Source organism: Lissotriton helveticus, chromosome 10 (assembly GCF_964261635.1).
Source record: "Lissotriton helveticus chromosome 10, aLisHel1.1, whole genome shotgun sequence".
NCBI classification, from domain to species: Eukaryota; Metazoa; Chordata; class Amphibia; order Caudata; family Salamandridae; genus Lissotriton; species Lissotriton helveticus.
This window is the reverse complement of record NC_136071.1, coordinates 235361750-235382698: the sequence shown is the minus strand read 5'-3', so window position 1 is coordinate 235382698 and position 20949 is coordinate 235361750. Positions and strand designations below refer to the sequence as shown.

General features: G+C 46.9%; 1 protein-coding gene across 5 annotated transcripts in view; it reads right to left on the bottom strand.

Annotated features, from left to right (window-relative positions):
* Positions 1–20949, bottom strand: part of SREBF1 (sterol regulatory element binding transcription factor 1) — a 98655-nt gene that overhangs the window by 25209 nt on the left and 52497 nt on the right. For 3 of the 5 annotated variants that reach the window (XM_078665202.1, XM_078665205.1, XM_078665203.1), the window contains exons 8-13: positions 18922–19117; positions 16508–16692; positions 10978–11239; positions 9500–9666; positions 7909–8077; positions 4117–4225 (exon numbers count right to left, since the gene is read on the bottom strand). In XM_078665202.1, the coding sequence (XP_078521328.1) occupies positions 4117–4225; positions 7909–8077; positions 9500–9666; positions 10978–11239; positions 16508–16692; positions 18922–19117 (1088 nt within the window). The remainder of the gene's footprint in view (positions 1–4116; positions 4226–7908; positions 8078–9499; positions 9667–10977; positions 11240–16507; positions 16693–18921; positions 19118–20949) is intronic. The other 2 variants (XM_078665201.1, XM_078665204.1) reach the window with 1 other exon arrangement.

Here is a 20949-nt window from a genome sequence, read left to right as displayed (position 1 = left end):
TAATGATGTAAGTCGATACCCGAGCCTCATCAAAAGGCCTGACACCCAACCTAAAAATAACGCTTCCTGGTCGTCTTTCGACACCTACTCTGAAGAAGCAATACACAAACTGCTCGGCACCTTGAAGCCCTCTAATCACCTCACAGACCCCCTACCTGCTAATGCTGTAAGAGACTTCACCCCCGTTCTCCTCCCACTCTGGACTAAAATCATTAACAGCTCCCTTCAGCAAGGTCTCATCCCAGACTCCCTCAAAGTGAGGCAAGTCACGCCTATACTCAAGAAACCTACAGCTGACCCTGCTTACTTAAACAATTACCGCCCTATCACCAATATCCCCACCCTGGCCAAGCTGCTGGAAAAATGTGTGCAACTCCAACTAACAAAACACATTGACAAATTCGAACTCCTCGACCCTCATCAATCAGGCTTCCGAGCGAAACACAGCACGGAAACAGCCATGACACACATAATTGATGACGCCCTTCAAATCCTTGATCGCAACGACTCCTGCCTCCTCATCCTCTTGGACCTCTCCTCAGCATTCGACACGGTCAAACATGAGAATCTATTAGAGCTCCTAAATACCAGAATGGGCTTATCCGGGACTGTGCTCAAATGGTTCACTTCCTTCCTACACAACCGATCTCAGAAGTTCAAGATCAACAACGTGCTGTCCTCACCTGTGCCAGTAGATTTAGGCGTCCCACAAGGTTCTTCCCTCTCACCCACGCTGTTCAACCTCATCATGGAACCACTCGCTACCTTGCTCCAAGCATCCAATGTACACTTCCATATGTATGCCGATGACACTCAACTTTACCTAAAGGTACAATCCCCAGATGATATCAAACTTCTGAACGGCACACTTAGAAACACCCAATCGTGGTTGGCCGACAATCACCTCAAACTAAATGCGCTGAAAACTGAGTTCCTCCTGATATCACCCCCTGCGAAAATCACCACCACCCAAATATGGCTCAATCACCTAACAGCACTCAATGTCAGATCCACCATCGTGGACTCTGCGCAATCCTTAGGTATCACACTTGACGCAAAGCTCAATATGCAACAGCACATTAGCAAAGCAACGAAAGGAGCTAACTTCCAAATCAACACTCTGAGGAAACTCAAACCCTTCCTTCCAGCCAAAGATTTCCTAACTACTGTACAAGCCCTAGTCATCCCCCGCATAGACTATGGAATTGTGGCCCTCAGCGGACTCCCTCTAGCAACAACCGCACCCCTAAGAGCCTCCTTGAATGCTGCCGCGAGACTCATTTCTGGCTCAAGGAAACACTCTCACATAACCCCTGACTTGAAATCCCTGAAATGGCTTCCCTTTGAAGCCAGAATACAGCTGAAAATTGCTGTTATGACACACTCAGCCATACACCACAAAGCACCCAACTACCTCACTCAAAAGTTGTCTATATCAGGAGGGTCGAGATCCAACAGAAGTACAAAAACTCTGCTCCTGAAACCTCGCAGATTCCGTAAGGAAAAAACATACAAACGCTCCTTCTCAGGAATGGCACCCAGGATCTGGAATGCACTCCCTCCTGAAACGAGGCTTATCTCCTCCACTGCACTCTTCAAGAAAGAAGTGAAAGCCATCCTTATGGCCAAGTTCACCTGATCCTTACTGTTGTTGTTCAGAGACTTTGCACCGTTTCGGTAACGTTGGATACTTAATGGTCCAATAACTTTATATTCATGACCTCCTGACCTCCTTTGCAGTTGGATCAAAGACCGTCTTATAGTATTGTCTATTTTGAGTGTTTATTGGTATCTTCTGATCTCTATTGTAGTTGGATCAGAGTCTCTGCACCGCCTTATTTTATTGTCTATTTGAGTGTTTACTGTTATCTCATGATCTCTATTGTAGCTAGATCAGACTCTGCACCGTCTTATATTATTGTCTATTTGAGTGTTTACTGTTATCTCATGATCTCTATTGTAGCTAGATCAGACTCTGCACCGTCCTATATTATTGTCTATTTGAGTGTTTACTGTTATCTCATGATCTCTATTGTAGCTAGATCAGACTCTGCACCGTCTTATATTATTGCCTATTGGAGTGTTTACTGTTATCTCATGATCTCTATTGTAGCTAGATCAAAGACTCTGCACCCCCTTTATTTTACTGTCTATCTGAGTGCCTATTGGTATCTTATCAGCACATGACTGTTATCCTATTATGCTACCGTTTTACTATACTGTACCCAATTATTATGTCTAGTCACCCTCCTGTTGCCCACTCCCCCCCCTGTGAAGCGCTCTGATATCTGCAAAGATCTGGTTCGCGCTATATAAAACTTTGAATAAATAAATAAATAAATAAACCTTAATTCATAAAATAATTTATTTATACCCCAACCTTTGTTTTTGTTTTCAACTTGGATTTGCATTTGGTCTACGCAGAACAATTAGCTTTGTAACCTGAAATCATTTTGTGAATATAATTCCTATAAGCTTGAATTACTAATTTTTACCCGACAGAACTATTGTTTATTTGAAACGCTTTGCCCAGGTTCTGAGGGAACTGGGTTACCCCATAGTAACTTACTACATGTAAATTCAATGGCAGCGAGTCACATATCACATTTAAAAACCCCTGTTTCCCCCATGATGACATCACAAATTTTTATTAGTCACTTCTGAATAAGGAAATAGCCCTTTTGCATCAGACCGGCAGAGCGGATTGGGGCCAGTCAAGGTGGAAGCAGGCCAAACCATTTGCCCCACACTTTGTTGAACATCTCTGGGCATCGCCGAGCCTTGAAGAAGGACTCCTCCTGCACTCCGCACCAGTCCACACCCCTCCTCCATTTCTGCAGTGTCGGAGCCCCAGCCTGGGACCATCTAGCCACTATATCTCGTTTCACCACTGCTAGTGCTGTTCCCAGGAAGCGCTTGTCGGCCCGGGAGCCATCCAGGCCGTCGAACACTCCCAGTAGGAAGTGTCTCGGGTCGTGAGGAACCACCCATCCCAAGGCCTGAGTGAGCTCACGCTCCACCCCTCCCCAGAACAGATCTAAGGCCGGGCATAGCCACACCATGTGGTAGAAGTCGGCTGGGGCACCAGAGCAGCGCGCACAGTCCGGGGAGGCTCGTATTCCAGCGCGAAAGAGACACGCCGGGGTGAGGTAGGCCACGTGGAGGTAGGAAAGCTGGCCCAGGTGTAGTTTAGAAGATGTGGTCAGGGTTTTGGGTGCCATAAGGGCATCACGCCAGTCTTCTTCGTCCAAAGGACCTACCCATCCCTCCCATCGCTCCTTAAGCCGGTCCAGGGATGTGAAACAGTTATTTACCAGGGCTCGGTATATACGGGACACCCCCCTCTCCCCAAGTTACCCATCATGACTTGTGCTTCAAGGGGACTAAATTCCGGGAGGGAGGTGGGCGTTGGGAGGTGTATGTGAAGGGCGTGGCGGAGTTACAAATACTTGTAGAACTGGGAGTGTAGGAGAGTGGGCCTGTGTTGTAGGTCAGAGAAGGAGCGCATGTGATCCCCTACCCATACGTCACCGAGTTGTGTTATCTCCACCAATCCCAACGGCGGAAGCCCTCCAGGGATGAGACCTCGAGGAGGCGGTTTTTAAAATGTAACCCTCCACAGTATTTGAAAGCTCAAGACCAGGCAGGTACTTAAGCACATGTAGTAAAATATTTGATCACGATTCCAGAGTTCCCGTTTGCTATTAAGAAGTGCTGGGACTCTCCTATTAAATGTACTTCACCCCTTTAGAGCTTTTTAAAATATTTATACTGAATTCTCAGTTGAGTAAAACCTTTTTCGTCTCAACTCACTTCCCTTAAGCATTTGATGCAAAGTCATCTATAGCTCTGACTTTATGAGCATTTTAAAGGCTAAAGCATCTACACCCTGGACCTTATGAACAACCTTAGGTCTAAGCCATCCACAGCAACAGCCTTATGAACAACTTTAAGACTTTACTTTAGCCGAGACCAGCTGGTCTGTGAACCTTTCCTATTTCTGTTGAGTATGTGGCACAACACGAGTAGTTTTTGCTAGACATGCTCAGATTCTCATGCCCTCCACAACCCCAAAACAACGACATTCCATGGAAGACAAGACCACTCTCCACTTACCCTTCTCCTTCGGCAAGAGGTTTGGTCTGCTCAGGTTTCGCCAGGCAGTACAAGGCTTTCTCGAGAAGGTGCTCCCGAAATGCCTGAGTGACCTGGGCCAGTGGATCCACTGCACAAGAAACAGAAAAAAGATATTGGCCACAACAACCAGAAAATAGAAAACAAACTAAGGAAGACAGGCATCATAATTCACATGCGACCAGTGCCACTGTAGACCACTGTACTGCATCAGCTTTTCCTATCTATCACAACACCTCAGTCTGCACACCAAAGGGTTCCCAAAGATACTTAAAAAAAACACCCCTTGGGATTTAGTCAAGGATACATCAATTAATTCAGGTTCTCATAACTCTCAACTTCATACAATACTCAGCTTTGACCCCCAATTCAGATAAAGTTGAATACCACTCTAATAACAAAATTGATAAGATCTTTAAGGCTGTAATTTACAAAAATCACATCCAATGTTAAAGACGATTATCAAAATTTATCTGAACATCACAAAGTGAATCCAACAGGTTTTTTAATCCATAGCAGCATTTTTAAAACAATAAAAAATTTGTTTTTTTTAAACACAGTCATTAATATTCATGTGTTGGTCGATTTGCAACTCACTAGGAATCGCTAAATGAAACTGTATGAGTTTCATACATTAGGAATAGCGATTTCCTAATTGCGATTTGAAGAGAATCGCAATTACGTAATCGCTATTCCTAATGTATGAAACTCTGCCCTTAGTCGGTTACGCTGTAGGATGCATCGAAAGTGTAGACGATGCATGAAGCAAGGCGACCAATCTTAGGTTCACAGGGGACTAGAAGTCACAGGCAAGGGGATAAGTAGCACTGGAGAAGTAGAGTCTATAGACTTTTTTTGAATTTCAGAATCATTAGGGCGAGCCTCTGGAGAAGATAAAGGTCATCCCATAAACTTGAGAAGGGTGGAAGATGTAAATGCGTTTTCTCATTGTGTCTTATCCCTGCAGCACTTTTGGGTCTTAATCAGAGCCAGAATTTGGTTTCCGGTAGGGCGTGATGTCAAGAGATTGCCATTATCTATGCAAGACGTTTGTAATGGTAACTGATGTATAACCGATGCAGTATGTCCAGTACTGAATCCCGGTGGGTAAGCGGTGTTGGTGTGGCATCCCCAGTGTGAGGAAGATGTGGTTGTCAAGAGTACACTACCACCGCCTATATGTAGTCGAACAAGAGCCTGTTTTGACTACTCTAATCTCCAGGGCAGGTGGGACAGAGGAAGTATTTGACTTTGTTGAGGAAGTCGTGTTTTTGTTCATGTGGATTTTGAAGAACACAACCGGTTTTGAGCAAGGAGTGAGAAAAGGAGAAAACACTCCAGAAACTGTGATACACACCTAGCCTGAGAGGCGGTTGCGTTTGCAACTGCAGAGTAGGACCGACTCCATTGTGGTCGATTTAGATAAAGGATGTCATGAACATCAAGGTTTCAATAAAGGTGACACAAGATCTTTGGTTTAGTTCAGAGGTGTGTACTGCAGATCCCGAAGGGTAAATCTATGCCAGGTTTTCTTGATAGCTACATCAGATAAGATTGCATACAATCTGTCTAAATGAATCTCAGTTACTTTTGTTTTCTTAAACACCTGCCATGGATCCTGCTTCTCTAGACCTACGTTGGACACCCATGGTTTAGGATGCCTCTGCCCAAGGATACAGTGAGATGATGTTGCGTATGATCAGTGTATGTGACTCTAATCAGTTAGCAGGACCCTCAGCTGTTCTGTGATGATTTGAAAGTAGGAGAAAATCCGGAGGGATGCTTAGGAGAATTAAAAGTTTACCAATTGCTTTCTTTCTGCAAGGTGAAAGTGAACCATGGAGGGACTTTATGGTCAATGCCAACGTAGAAGAGTGTTGTGATCAATGAAGAACAGTATTATGGTTCCTTTTGTTAAGGTTCTCACAGTTGCCATCAACTACATGTACAATGGCCTTGTCTCCACTTTCGACAAACCATGATGTTTAACTCTGGAGCAGGTGCTGGGGAATGTAGATGTGTAGTTTTGGTTCAACGTCACTTTCAGTATTCTGCTAAAGAATGAGATGTGAGTGCTTGGAGGATATTGGCCAGTCCCTCTGAACTCAACTGGGGTTTAAACAGGTGAATTTAGTGTGAAATGGATGTCGCTGGTAGATAGTGAGGTTCTGACTATGGTTTAAGTGGAGCTAAGGAGTCAAGGACTGTTTCAGTCTCATAGGTGCTTAGTTCTAGGTCTAGGGAATTGATGAGGTTGGCCAAGTCTTCGAAGGTCAGAGGATAACAGTGCAATGGGGGAGTGGAGCAGATCAGTGGGGTTGTGCAAACTGTTGCTGAGGTCAACATTGATGGTGTCAGTTGTGGTGATGTAAATCTTAAGATTGCAGGGCAAGCCTTAACAGAGTGTTGGATGAGGAGGAGGAGAAGGCAGCTGAGGAAGTGGTAGAAACATTAAGAAAAAGTTTTGGCTTTTGGCCTGAGCGATTGCGGCGATGTAGGAGTCTGTGCTCCTGGAATGTCCTGTTTGAGATGGTTGCAGACGGCTGTTGGGAGAGTGACATGTTGCGGTCTCATTGATTTTCACCCTCGCTGTCCTGTTCTTCATAGTATTTCTCACCATTGTCCTGCTCAGGGATGATTTGGGTTTGTGGTCCTGGGGGTGAATGAAGTACGTAGAAGACTAATCCAACATTTAAAGGGTTTATCTTGTGTGAAAGGGTTAGAGAGAGCAGAGCATACATATTGAAGTGACCCACTGCAGACATTTGTGAATAACATGGAGGAGAGTTCAGTGGGTGTCTGTTAGTGTTGGTCTCAATGAGGGGCCACTCAATGTGTGGAGAGGAAAGAGGGGGCTAGTGTTAGTGGGCTGAGGCAAGCCAGACTCCATGGTGAGGAGATGGCAGGTCAATGTGCTGCCTTTCTTTTCAGCAAGAAAACAGTAATGAGCAGTGAAGATTTGACAGAAGCCAATTTGTCTGGGAATTTGTTCTGCGAGTGTGCTGTGGAGACAGGTATCATGTGAAGGTTCGAGGTGATGAGTGAGCGCGGGTGAATGTGAGAGTGTTTTGAGGATCAGGCGTTTCCATGGATAATAAACAGACCCCTCCTATTTCAAGGAGATGTTTTTATTGTATCACACTACCAGCAGGACACTGCCTTTGCATACACTGCAAACAGCCACACACATTTTAGAAAGCCATATCTACTGTAGTGTACCCAATACCTATGTTTAAAGTTTTACACATTCACAGGTGTACAAGGTTATTTATAACTTTCTCTGTGGCTTCAGTGATCTTCACATATGCCAGTAGCTCCCCAGGTCTATCTTTCAGACAGTCATGTGTGTTTGAGACAGTCATACTTGCGATAGCAGTAACCTAACTGTACATTTCAGACAGATACTCAGGAACAAGTATGTCCTTTCCTTGGTGTTCCAGACAGTCCTATGTGTGCCAGTGGCACCCTTCTTAGAGTATTTTTCAGTCACCCAGGTACAAGTGCGGCACTGTCTTTGTGTATTGCAGATAGTCAACCCTGTTTGAGGTGGTCACACTTGCTGTAGTGGTTTCCTACTTGTGAGTTCATTTAATACCAAGCATGTCCTTGCCTTTGTGTGTGTTTCTTCGCAAATGTGTCACAATGTCGCTGATTTTGTGTGTTTTCAACAGTGACACATGTGCCATTGTGTGCCTGACTTTGTATTACTTCCAGACAGTCACACGTCGACTTGTGAGAGCTTCACACAGTCACATATGAGCTTATGTGGCCTACCTGGGTTCCCCGCCGTGCTATAGATGCTGTCTCGCGGAGCACTCTTCACCGCCCAGTCTCCATCAACAAAGAAACGGTGCCCAAGAGGGTGGCAGAGCCACTGCATAGCCGTTGGGATGGTGCCGCTCTGGGAGAGGCAGACTTGACGGGCACTGCTCAAGAAGAAGCGCTGCAAAGAGAAGGGTTGGGTATGTCAAAATAACAGAACATGTAATTGTAACGAGCACGTTTGCCCATAGGCATCTTGGCACTGAATACCAGATGTTTATTGTTGCCCAACTCAATGGTACATCCCTTAAGCACACACAAGAATCAGGAAAGAGGAAGAGAGGTCACCACTCATCACATGCAGGGAGTACAGTCTGTTCAGAAATGATCTGCCTGAAAATCGGGGAATGAACTGCAGACTGTGGGCAAGTAAAGAGGCGACTGTAGACATTATTTAGTTGACTGGGGCAACAACATCAATGCATCTTTCGATCAATAAATGGTTTACATGAGGCAGTCTTAAAGATATTTTCTTATATAGACTGGTTGCATTGCTGTGAGCTGGCTTGGTATTCAAAAACCCTAGGAAACCCACTCCCCTCTTGGGACACCTCCTATTGCACACACACATGGGTAGCAACAAGCCAGCCCTCAGTCTGACATTTTGCTGACATAGGCCCTGATTAGAAGTTGCATGGAGCTGAGCAGGTGGTAAATAGCAGCAGGAGCTGTTCTCTGTGTGGGCGGCAGAGCAGGGATAGAGTTTTGAGGACTAGGGAAAAGACGGGGGAAGCACTGCATTCTCCCTACTCACCGTAGAAAGAGGGCAGAGAGGGACAGGACTGAGGCCTGCTGGGTTTGCGGCTAAAGCCTCAAGCGATTTTAGCGACAAGAATTTATGGATGGTAAAACCGGGACCAGTGTCCCTGCAACGTATTTGGTAGGGGGGAATTCAACACAAGAAATTGTCTCCATCCAAAAGGTAATCAGTCTATTGTTGGAATTTAAATAACTTTGGTAAATAAAAGGGGATGTAAGAAAAAATGTATTTTCCTAACTCTATTATAGATATATTACACCCCAAAAAAGCAGACAATTTGTAAATACTGTTGCAGTTTATTATCTGTGTAGGTTAGGGTTATATGTGCATGCATTAGTTCAGGTCAGACAGTATAATGTAGAGAAATTCTAGAATGGAATGTGAGGGGCTGGGAGAAGAAAGGCAATACTTGATCTTTGTTTGCTGTGAAGGGTACTGTGCTGTTGTGAATAAATCTTCTGGATGTAATACTTTTTTGTCATTGGATTGAACTTAACAACTACATCACTCAAAATTATATGGTAGCAATAACTTGCAGAATAAGTGAACTTTAAACATGGGAATTGGACCAAAATTCTCCCCACTCCAGTGGTTCTATTAGACTAAATTAGAAAGATACAAGGGATGGTTTTCCTGAGACGACAGCAGCCACACAGAAAGTACACTTGCTGTGTGTGTACAGCCAATGCCAGCCCCCGCACTGCTGCCCAGTAGCCTGCACTTTAGACACACATGTACCAATCATGCACAACCTTAAATGCTCAGTCTGCACTACGCACTCACAGCCAAGAAATGAAGCCTGCGATGAAGGCTGGTCTTGATCCGCAGAGCTGCCGCCACATATATTTCGGCAAGGGTCGCCACAGAGATGGTGTCGCCGGCGCACTCTGCCAGATTAACAGCACTCAGAGCCATGTTGATCGCAGACAGATCACGCCCAACATGCTTTCCTGCAGAATGAGAGGAAGGCTCACTGTGTGTCCATGAAATGTTTTATGTATCTTCCCCAGCACAGGGGGGGGATCCCTATCTACCAAGAATCCCCTAAACTGAAGATGTTGAGCATGCAATTACCAAATAAACAGACTTCTAAGTTTTCCTGCTTCTTTTTGCATTCATGCTACCTTTCCCTATATTTAACAAATTGTGATGTTTTCTAGTATTTTGCAAATAAGGGCACATAAGTTGATTTTTTTCCAGGAATTACACTTTATTTTGCCTTAAAAATATATAACAATAGGCCTTATTTATAGCTTGACCAATGAAGGACATCCATAAAAGAGCAGTGGTGGTCCCATGTGCCCAATTGGAGTGTACTGAAGCATAGTACATTCTAAATAGAGAAGACACACGTTTTGTTGACAGTTACTCATCCGCCCAACTTTAACCCCTTGGCCGCGGCGGTAATTCCGCGCGGCGCTAGGGGGCCGGGGGGGGCCGCGCGGCGCCGCCATGCTCGTGACGGAACCACTCTGTCACGAGCCGCAGTGGCGCTGTGCTTGTGACGGAATGGTTCCGTCACAGCCCCACCCGCTTAATAGAACGCTCAGCGCAGGCGCGGAATCAGCGTTATGTTTAGGATATTTGAGTTGTGCTAAAACCCTTGCTGGTTTGCAGTGTGCATGTGGGCTCAAGTGTGTGTGTACATGTAAGCGCATGTGTCTGCCCACATGTCCACGCTTGCACCGTAATCCACTTCTGAATTTGGTGCTGAGCTAGTAGGACTCTAACATATTTAGGAAACGTAAGCAGACTGTGGGTTGACAGGACACCATGATTACACACATGGACAGTGGCGGCTCCATGAGGGAGTGCTGAGGGCGGTGAGGCGGGGCGGGGGATGGGCAGGGTGGGGAGTAGGAAACTCCGCCATACGGCTGAACCGAGTTAAGTGCAAAAATAAAATTAAAAAATAAATAAAACAAATTACATTGCGCGCACTGCAACCTAATCGGCGGTGCAGCGGGCGCAATGTAATTTATTTTATTTATTTATGTATTTAACTCAGTTCGGCCGTATGCCAGAGTTTACTACCCCCCACTGTGTCCCTCCCCCACCCTGCCCTGCCCTGCCCCACCCCGCAGCACTCCCTCGCGGAGCCGTCACTGCTCATGGAACTGAAAGTACATTCTGGGAGATTTAGAGTCTATCCGATTGGGCTGAAGTACCAGATTACAATGAGTTGTAAAATAAAAGCCCTGGAAAGAGTGTCCTAGTAACATGGAGTTCAGTGATCAATACATGCCCACTTCTCTCAGTACCTGTCATGTGCAGCTGGTGCAGTTTGTGGTACACCAAGGCGGCATCCCTTGAGCTTTTGCGTACGTCATCCTTTAGCTCCTGGTCTCTCCGGAAGCCGCCGGCACGTGCAGCCATCCAGCGTCCCACCCACAGCCGCTGTAACACATGGCGGATCAGGTTCCACATAAGGCTGCAGGTCAGGTCCAAGTTGGATGTGGGAAGCGGGCGACCGAGGGCCCTCAGCGCAGTCCACAGGTTTTGGGAGGCCTGAGCAAAGTCACCCTGAAAGGGAAACAGTAACAATTCTTTACAACAACTGTCCTAAATGCTGAGAAATTCAATTGAGAGACTTTCACTTTTTAAATACTTTTATGACCAAAGTGTCAATCTCTTTCAGATTTTCCAGAGAAGGGAGGTATTTTCTGGTATGCTGTCCTCTTTATGTGAGATATTTTTCTGAAAAAACACAGTTGATGGACAGAATGTAGAACAATGTCATACATTCACCCCAGTACAAGGATCTGGGCCTAAATCCATCGTTTTTTTGCACTCCACACCACCTGGCTATATGCAAATCAGCTCTGACCCTGTGCCTCATGGGAACAGTCCAGTCCGAACTACCAAGCCATGTCTTTCCCAGACCGGAATCAAGCATCCAAGGACCGGTTTCTGGCTATCAGCCTTCATCATTTATTTTATTTTATTTTGGGATTTTATAAAGCGCTTCGTTACGCGCTCCGGCGTGTCCCCGCGCTGAGAGTACATCTGTGAGAGGATCGGGAGGCTATAGCAGTGCTTGGCGGAAAAGATGAGTTTAGAGGGCTCTGCGAAATTTGGTCTCAGAAGGTTCGAGGCGCAATTCAGTGGGGAGCAGGTTCCAATTCTTGGCTGCAAGGAACCTGAACGATTTGCCCTCCATCCGAGCTTTACGGATTTTGGGGACAACAGCCAGACCTGTGCCAGAGGATCTAAGCATCCGCTCTGGTCTATAGGGAGTGATAAGGCTATTCAGAGGATCGGGTGCTCTACCTCCAAAGATGCAATGGCACATGCATAAGGCTTTGAAGGCAATCCTTTCACGGATCGGAAGCCAGTGAAGGGACCTCAAAGCGGCTTTAGAGGGTGTTCTCCTAGGAAGCCTCAGCACCAGCCGGGCTGTGGCGTTTTGCAGTACTTGGAGACGATTGAGACTTTTAGCCGTGATACCCAGATATAATAGGTTGGCATAATCGAGTCTCGATGTAACCAAGGCATGCACAAGAGTCTGTCTGGCACCTACAGGAAGCAGGTCAAGGACCTTACGTAAACTCTTAAGTATCCCAAAGCACATTCCAACCACCCGATTTACCTGGGGAGCAAAAGACAAATCGGAGTCGAAAAGCACCCCAAGATTTTTAGCCTGTTGACCCAGCACGGGGTTGAGCCCAGACAGTCAGGCCACCATGCCGAGGACCACACAGACGCCCCCCCCCCACCCCCCCCACCACCACGAGCACTTCAGTTTTGGACCCATTCAACTTCAGGCAGTTGTTAGACATCCAGGAGGTAAGCTCCTGCATGCAGGCTCTGAAGTTGAATGCCGCGATTCCGGGTGCCCGTGACAGAGAGATGACCAGCTGTGTGTCATCGGCGTACGATACCAGTTGGATGCCATACCTTTCCACAATAGTGGCTACAGGGGAGGCGTAAAGGTTAAACAGGGTGGGGCTAAGGGCAGAGCCCTGGGGAACCCCCTGATCGAGATTGAACACACGAGAGTAGTGTTCTCCCTGTCTAACCTGAAAGGTCCTGTCTGTCAGGAAGGACTGCATCCAACTGAGTGCCACCCCATTTACTCCACCATTGTTAAGACACTGTAGCAAGGTGGAATGTGCTACAGTGTCAAATGCGGCACTTAGGTCGAGTAAAATGAGAGGCATGGTATGTCCCTCATCTACCCCTTGCCTAATGGTCTCGGTGGCCAGGAGCATCGCAGACTCCGTAGAGTGACGTGCGCGAAATCCAAACTGGGTAGGATGAAGAAGGTTGGCTTCCTCCACAAAAGTCATAAGTTGGAGATTGGCCACCTTCTCTGCCACTTTGGCCATGTAGGGAAGAAGGGAAATAGGCCGGAGATTGTCCAGCCTGTCCCAACTGAGGTTAGGTTTCTTTTGGAGCGGGAGCACAATCGCTTGCTTCCACTTTTCGGGTACGGTGCCGGTCTTGAAAGAAAGATCCAGAACATCTCTAAAGTAAGGCTCAAGAATTTCCATACTCCCTCCAAGAAGTTTCGGTGAGGCCGGATCACGGGGGGACCCGGACTTAATAGAGCGGCAGATCTGCTGAAGCTCATTGGAGGGTGGAATGATAAAGTTATCTAGCCTATTTGCGCCCTCAACTAATGGTGAGTTTTCACTAAACTCTGTTGCCTTCTCCTTTCCCCCTGTGAAGGCGGAGTAGATAGTGGCCACTTTGTCAAAGAAGTAGGTGGCAATGCGGTTACAGGACTCCACTGAGACCAAGGAAGGATCAACAGATAAGCTGCATAAATAAATTTCTTTATAGATTTTAAATAGCTCCTTAGTGGAGTTATGAGCTTCTCCAATCCTGCCTGAGAAATAGTTGGTTTTGGCGCGCCTGATCAGGTTATGATATTCCCTGCGTTTGCCTATATATCTCAATTTAACTTGATCAAGATAGGCCACCCTCCATTGCCTTTCTAATCGCTTACATTCAGTTTTAGCTAGGCGAAGTTCGGTATTAAACCAAGGGGCAGATTTGTGCGGTCTACTCCAAGGTTTCTTATGGCAGAGAGTGTCTATGTTATCCAGGGCATTAGTAATGCGCTCATCAAGTCTATCGGATGCTGTAGCAGCATCCTCCCCTCCTGGTCTGCCACCGTTGGTGAGGGCAGAATCGAACCTAGCTTTGGAGAACGCCGTCCATTTGCGGCTCAGATATTTAGTGCTGGAAAACTTTTGGGCATTGCCGGCAGGGATGGTTATTATAAAAGGTACTAGGAAGTGGTCTGACCAGGGGACAGGAACTGGAGACTGAACTTCTACACCTGCCCAGTTGGCAAAAATGGGATCCAACAAGTGGCCCTTTAGATGAGTTGGGGCTTTAGATCCAATGGATAATTGGAGGGATTGAAGTTGCTGGAAGAAGTCAGTAATTCCTTTGTCTGCTAGATTGTCCAAATGGATGTTAAGATCACCCAGAAGCAGAAACTTATCCCTACGCAGGGCCGTCTCCGTAATGCCTTCAGTCAGGCTAGTGATGAACTGGGTAGAGGGGCCCGGTGGACGATATATCAGTAGGCCATTCAGCGTATTCCCCGTGTTAACCTTAATGGAGAAAGCTCCTAGCTCGCTGTCAGCGATAGCGAGAGGTTCGAGTTGGCAGCTCAATGGTTGTTTAGATATTATCCCTATCCCCCCACCTCTACCTACGGGTCTGTTCAAATAAACCAGAGTGTAGTTGGCGAGAAGAGAGGCAACTATGTCTGGCTCTGAATTGGAATCAAGCCAGGTCTCCGTGAGAAACAGTAGATCGAGTTTCATGTCTGAAAGCAGATCATAAATATCCAGACTGTGTTTCCTCATGGATCTGGTGTTGAGTAGCCCACACGTAAGCTTGGTATGTTCAGCCCTGGCAGGAGGTTTAATCTGCCAGTTGTACTGACACACCTTACAGCTGATGGTATCTTCCACGTTCAGACTGTGGAGACATGCTTTGGCATAGTCGGGACATAGATCATGGAGTTGTTGAGCGCTCCAGCATATTAAAGTCCCATTTTGGCCAGGGGTCATAGCCCCTGTCCCCGGCCGGCCGCGGACGGGCGCAGACGGGCTTGCCTTTGGCGCGCCCGCTGCGCCCGTCCGCTGCGCCTCCGGAGTGGTAGCTCCATTTTGTACTGGCGAGGGCGTGAGGTGGGGAGGGGCTTAGCACTAATCTGCTATCCCTCACCTTACTCCTCACCCAAGATGGCGCGACCCTAACCAGCGCTTACTCGGCTGGAAGGGGGAGGTCCTGGCAAGACTCACGATCAGAGTGGGCGGACCTGAGTCTGCAGCAAGGGAGGAAACACGCTATGTCTAGCGATGGCAGCAAGTGAGTTAAAAGGTTTTTTAAAAGCAATTTCGGCGCTACATAGAGAAACAATATTGGTAAGGTTTAACTCAAAATACACAGATTACAGCAAAAGGTCACGCACAGCAAGTCCCGGCTTTTCGCCTCAGGACATGAACAAACACATACCTCTCACAATAGTACTCATTGGGGGGGCATGGGCTGTGGGGCTTTTGTACTGGCCAGGGCGTGAGGTGGGGAGGGGCTTATCACTAATCTGCTATCCCTCACCTTGCTCCTCACCCAAGATGGCGCGACCCTAACCAGCGCTTACTCGGCTGGAAGGGGGAGGTCCTGGCAAGTCTCACGATCAGAGTGGGCGGACCTGAGTCTGCAGCAAGGGAGGAAACACGCTATGTCTAGCGATGGCAGCAAGTGAGTTAAAAGGTTTTTTAAAAGCAATTTCGGTGCTACATAAAGAAACAATATTGGTAAGGTTTAACTCAAAATACACAGATTACAGCAAAAGGTCACGCACAGCAAGTCCCGGCTTTTCGCCTCAGGACATGAACAAACACATACCTCTCACAATAGTACTCAGCCTGGATAGCTTGACTCCAGTGGTGTGGAGAGCCTGGGACTCACGTCTGAGCATCCCCAGCCCACTCGGGTGAATATATTTCTGATACACCGCTATTCTGACTTTGGATTATGTTGGGCGCATTTCCTTCTGTTGATATACATGTTCTGTAGACCTAGCTGTTTTGACGTATGATATGATATACTTATTCTTAAACACCCTTCTCCTAATTGGAGGAATCCTATGCTACATTTTCATCCTATTGGGAAGTACCATCCTCCTCCTGTTGGAAAACATTGCCCTCCAACAGTTACCAAGTATCTTATCGTGTGCCATCCTCCAGTTCGGAACAAATTGTTGTACAACCCCTTTCCTCTGGAAGTTATATTAGGGTACAGGTTCCTCCTGTTGGGAGGTATCTAGTGGAAACCTGTTGTTCTGTTAGAAGACATATTCTGATACATCTTCTACTATTGGCAGGTGCAACCGTTCTAGTATTCCCTGTTCGGTTGGGTGGAGTATTATGGTACCCATTCATCCCCTGCAAAGGTACACTTTCATCCCGTTGAGAGATCTAATATGGTCCATGCTTCTCCTGCAGTAAGGTATAATATGGTACAACTTTTTCCCGAAGGAAGGTATATTTTGGTGCACCCTTGCCTTTTGGGGCGTATAATATGGTACAGCTCCAATAGGGAGATTTATTCAGTTACGCCATCCTCATATCGGCACGTATGTGATAGTACACCTCCTCCTTTTAGAAGATATAATGGGAACACCCCCATCCTTTTCAGATATATGTTGATATACCCATCATGTTGGCCAGTCTCATTATGGAACATGTACATTCTGGCGTAGCGCGGCCCCTCATATCCCACATACGAGCCTCCGACTCCTACACCTATGAACATGGTACTTACCCTGGCCAGGTCGAAGTCAGCCTGCTTGCGATGCCGCCAGAAAAGGACCGAGGACTCCGAGTGCAGCCGGGTGACAGGCTCGCCATATACAAACAGCCTGGCAAAGACGCCCAGGATCACAGCAACATTGATCAGCCACAGCAGCAGCGAGGACAGAAGCCAGTCCGACCACCCAAAGGATTCTGCTGAAGGAAGGATCACAAACCACACCATTGGTTATTTTCAGGAGTCTCATTTCAGTCCCAGGAGTCCACTGGTGGGCACCTTGTAAGGAGGGAAGGCAGGTGTTACAGTGAATTGATCTATTGTCCCAGTACTGGCACTATGCAGTCAGGAAACTGGGGCACAGGTACAGAGACACAGGTGCAGGTAACAGAGGCGTAGACAGAGGTATCAGAGGTACAGACAGAGGTCATGAGGCACAGAGAGAGGTAACGCAGGCACTGAGAGAGGGTGCAGAGGCATAGCGAGATGTAATAAAGGCACAGAGAGAGGTTGCAAAGGCATAGAGAGAGGTATGGAGGCACAGGCAAGGCAAATGTGACAGAGCCAGGGGTAACAAAGGCACAGACAGAGATATCAGAGGCACAGACAGAGGACATGAGGCACAGAGAGAGGTAAATGAGGCACAGAAGCACCCGATGCACAGACAGAGGTAAAGGAGACACAGAAGCACCCTATGCACCGACAGAGTTAACAGAGGCATAAACCGAGGTACCCAAGGCAAAGCCTAAGGTACATGATGCACAGACAGAAATACTGAGGCATAGACAGCGGTGCGAGAGTCAGAGGTAAAGGAGAAACAGACAGAGGTTATGAGGCACCAAGAGAGGTAACAGAGGCACAGAGAGAGGAAAGGGAGGCACAGACCGATGTGGCAGAGCCAGAGCTAACAAAGGTGCAGACAGAGGTAACGGAGGCACAGAAGCACTCGAGACACAAACAGAGGTAACAGAGGCATTAACAGAGGTACCTAAGGCAAAGCCTAAGGTACCTGATGCACAGACAGTAATACAGAGGCATAGACAGCGGTGCGAGAGTCAAAGGTACCCGAGGTACAGACAGAGGTAATGAAGGCGCAGAAGTAAAACACAGACAGAGGTACCAGAGCCAAAGATAACTGAAGCACCGACAGAAGTATCTGGTAATGGTAAGACTTGCCCAGCTTTAAAAGTAAGACTTCTCACTTCCAACGCTGGTAACTTATACAAAGCGAAGCCATTTTGGTACCACATGATAGTCTCATTCTAATTTACCAATCCCTCCGTAACCCCATTTCAGTCCCGTTTCTAGGACCCTCAGCCCACTGGTATTTGTGTCCTAGCCCTGATCTGTGACCCTTTTTGTCCCTTCTCCTGGTGTGTGTTTTCTCTTTCTCTTCTGTTCCCATAGTCCTTCCTGGCACTCCCTCTGGCCACCTTGAGCCTGTCTCTTACCCCACTCTCTCTACCTACCTCATTCACTCTCCCCACCCCAGTATTTCTCCCTGCCTCAGCCACTCTCGCTGTCTCTCTCCGCTGTCACACTTTCTACTCAGCTTCCCTGTCTTGCTTTCACAGAACCCTCTCTCACCCGCCCCGGTTGGACTGTCTCCTGCTCCACTCTATCTACTGGCTCCAGATGCCTCCCAGAGCTGCCCACATCCTGCGCCTTCCAGTTGAGCCAGCGTGAATGTTGAGTTTCATGTGCTAAATGCTGCAATTAAGTTTAGCTTAACTAGCTCCCTTTTTGAATTACTTTAAGGTAACTAGGGGGAGGCTTGAGAGTTTCACAGTGACAGGACATCCACTAAGAGCAGCGGCTGTCCTCTCCACATCATTTAGTGTACACTCTAAAAAGGCAAGGGGATATTTGCCAAACTTTAAATCAGGTTCTAAGTTTAGTCCCATTCTGCTTAATCGGAAGAAGGCGGGGATACAAGTGGTGCCTCTGCATCTATAACATGCTCTCAGGTATGTTAGACGGTTGTATGACACAACCACGCATTAATTTTCCATGCGTTCCTTAACAACGCTGGCAGAACAACTAATGCATCTGAACCACACATTCCATTTACAATGACTTGCCTTAGCGGAGTGCTGGACTTTGTAATAGTATAATTTACTATTCCAACTCTAGTCACCGTAATAGTAGGGAAAGCGTTGGACTTTTAAGTCCAATGCCACTTGACCTAATGCATGTCGTTGTAACAACTTGCGTTGTATATGTTGATTCAGACACATTTGTTATTCTGCCCGTGTTGCAAAGGCAACACATTGTTCGGCAGTAGTTGTATTTGCCGTTTCCCGTGTTAGACAGTTCACACATGTCCCCGGGCACCCGCCAATACATAAACAGTGGTCTGATCCCCCTAGGGGACTGCATCAGTCTATATGAAACCAAATAAACAAATGAATGAATAAGTGTCTTGTTACCTGTAGTGTCCAAGCCAAGCATGCTCCTACTCGCGCCATGATAGTCTGCACTGCCTGCTGAGCCCCAGCTGGTGATGCTCCCAAAGAGGAAGGACAGAGGGTTGAAGGAGAGACACAGGAACATAAAAGCGCACAGTGCCATCCGTGAGCGGTCCAACATTCCAAGACTGGTGGGAGATGGCATCTCCTGCTTCACCTTGAAATTGAGAGACGGGATTGGGGTTATGACAGATCTTGACAGAAAAGAGAACAACTCTACCAGAAGTTAGGGATAGTAGGAAACACACGTACCACCTAAACATACTCCTCCATTAAATAGTTTGACAAATGACAAAATACTGTAAAAACTACCCCTATTGGGGGTATAGATTCCAGCCCCCTGTGTAGTGCACGTCACTATGAATCAGTGAGCACAAGTACTCTCTTGGTCGTTATGGTAGTGGTTGGTGACAGATGATATGGTTTCCTGACCTTTCTTTGCTCCCCCCACCCACCCAAGAGTCACTCTGGAAAAAACGGAAGCAACCTCGATGGCGAACTGGCAACTCGCTAGAAGAGCAAGTATGGCGAACCAAGATTTTCCATCACACCATAGGAATCTCTGCTTATAGGCACTTAAGCAGGTAGGCTACTGCACGCTGCTTAAGATAAAGAGAAAAAAGTGTATCTGGCCCACCTAGATGACCTATCTGGGTGGTCTGCAGAGAAAAGGGTACGTTCTCCTCTACAGAGAGGCTCCACAGGAAATATGCCAGATCTGCTCCAGAGAACACCAACCTGGAGACACCATTTAGAGGACAGCAGGTCTGGTCCTACTCTCCTATACAAACCATGGATGGAATGAAACGTATACGGGACTGAGGAATTTAACCTGGGGGACTAGTTTTAGGGTTTGTAGTCTGTGCAGTTGCTGATGAAGTGAGATATAATGAAATGGACTGATAGAAGTGCCAGTGAATTACTACTTTGACTACTTTGTGTTTGTGATGTTGAAAGCTGCGGCTGGAGAGACCATATACCAGCTCCTGATGTGGCATGTTAAGAGGCAACTAACCTGCAAACGTAGAGCAAAATAAAGGGGCTACTTCCATAGTACCATATACATTGGCAACGAGGCCAAGATCCATTCCAAATCCATTCGTTTCGAAGAGGCCCCACGCAGATGTATAAGAAAAGTCTTTTTTATTTAAGATTAAGAGTAAAGATTAATATAGAGTCTACATGCCACACCACAAGCAGCAGTCTCCTCTGACACAAATGACTTGGTCACAGGGGAACTCACAAACCCACAACATCAGCACTAACTTCCAGGGTCATGTCTGGACAATTGAGGCAGATACAGAGATATGTGTGGAAAATAGGAGCAGTATAGTGCAGAGTAATGCAACCTGGAGGCTATGGCTTGAGAACAGGAGTAAATCTGAGGCAATTCCCATGTAGAATGAACACATTCAGGAAATAAGCTGATCTGTACTGAGACCCCTAACCCAAGTGAAATATCTAGAGGACCAGGTAATTGTTGTGCAGCATGTAGGAAGGTGGATACCTGACTATGGTTACCCCAGATTTTTTTGCCTTGTGTTTAGCTGGTTTTCGACTTAGTTGGCGTGGGATCCTGCTAATCAGGGCCCCAGGCTATCTGCTCTCTCTATAAAATGGACTCCATGTACCTTAGGTACATACACAATTGGATATTGGGTCACCTTATGAGCCCCTTTATAGTGTACTATAGGTACCCAGGGCATAGGTGCATCCAGGCCTACCAGGGGCTGCAGCATATCTTTTGCCACCCCTGGCTGGCCCTCCAAAATGACACAACTGGCTGATCACTCAGCTGGGGCAAGGTCGTGTAATCACCCCTTGCTTAGGTATAGTATTCCTATATCTAACCTTATATCTAGACACATATACACCTATAAGTCACTCCTATGGCAGGCCTTAACAATCCTGAAGGCAGAGTGCTTGGTTTTATGTGAGATGGGGCTCTAGCATGAGCTGAGCCTGTCTGCAGCTTTCGGAACCATGTCC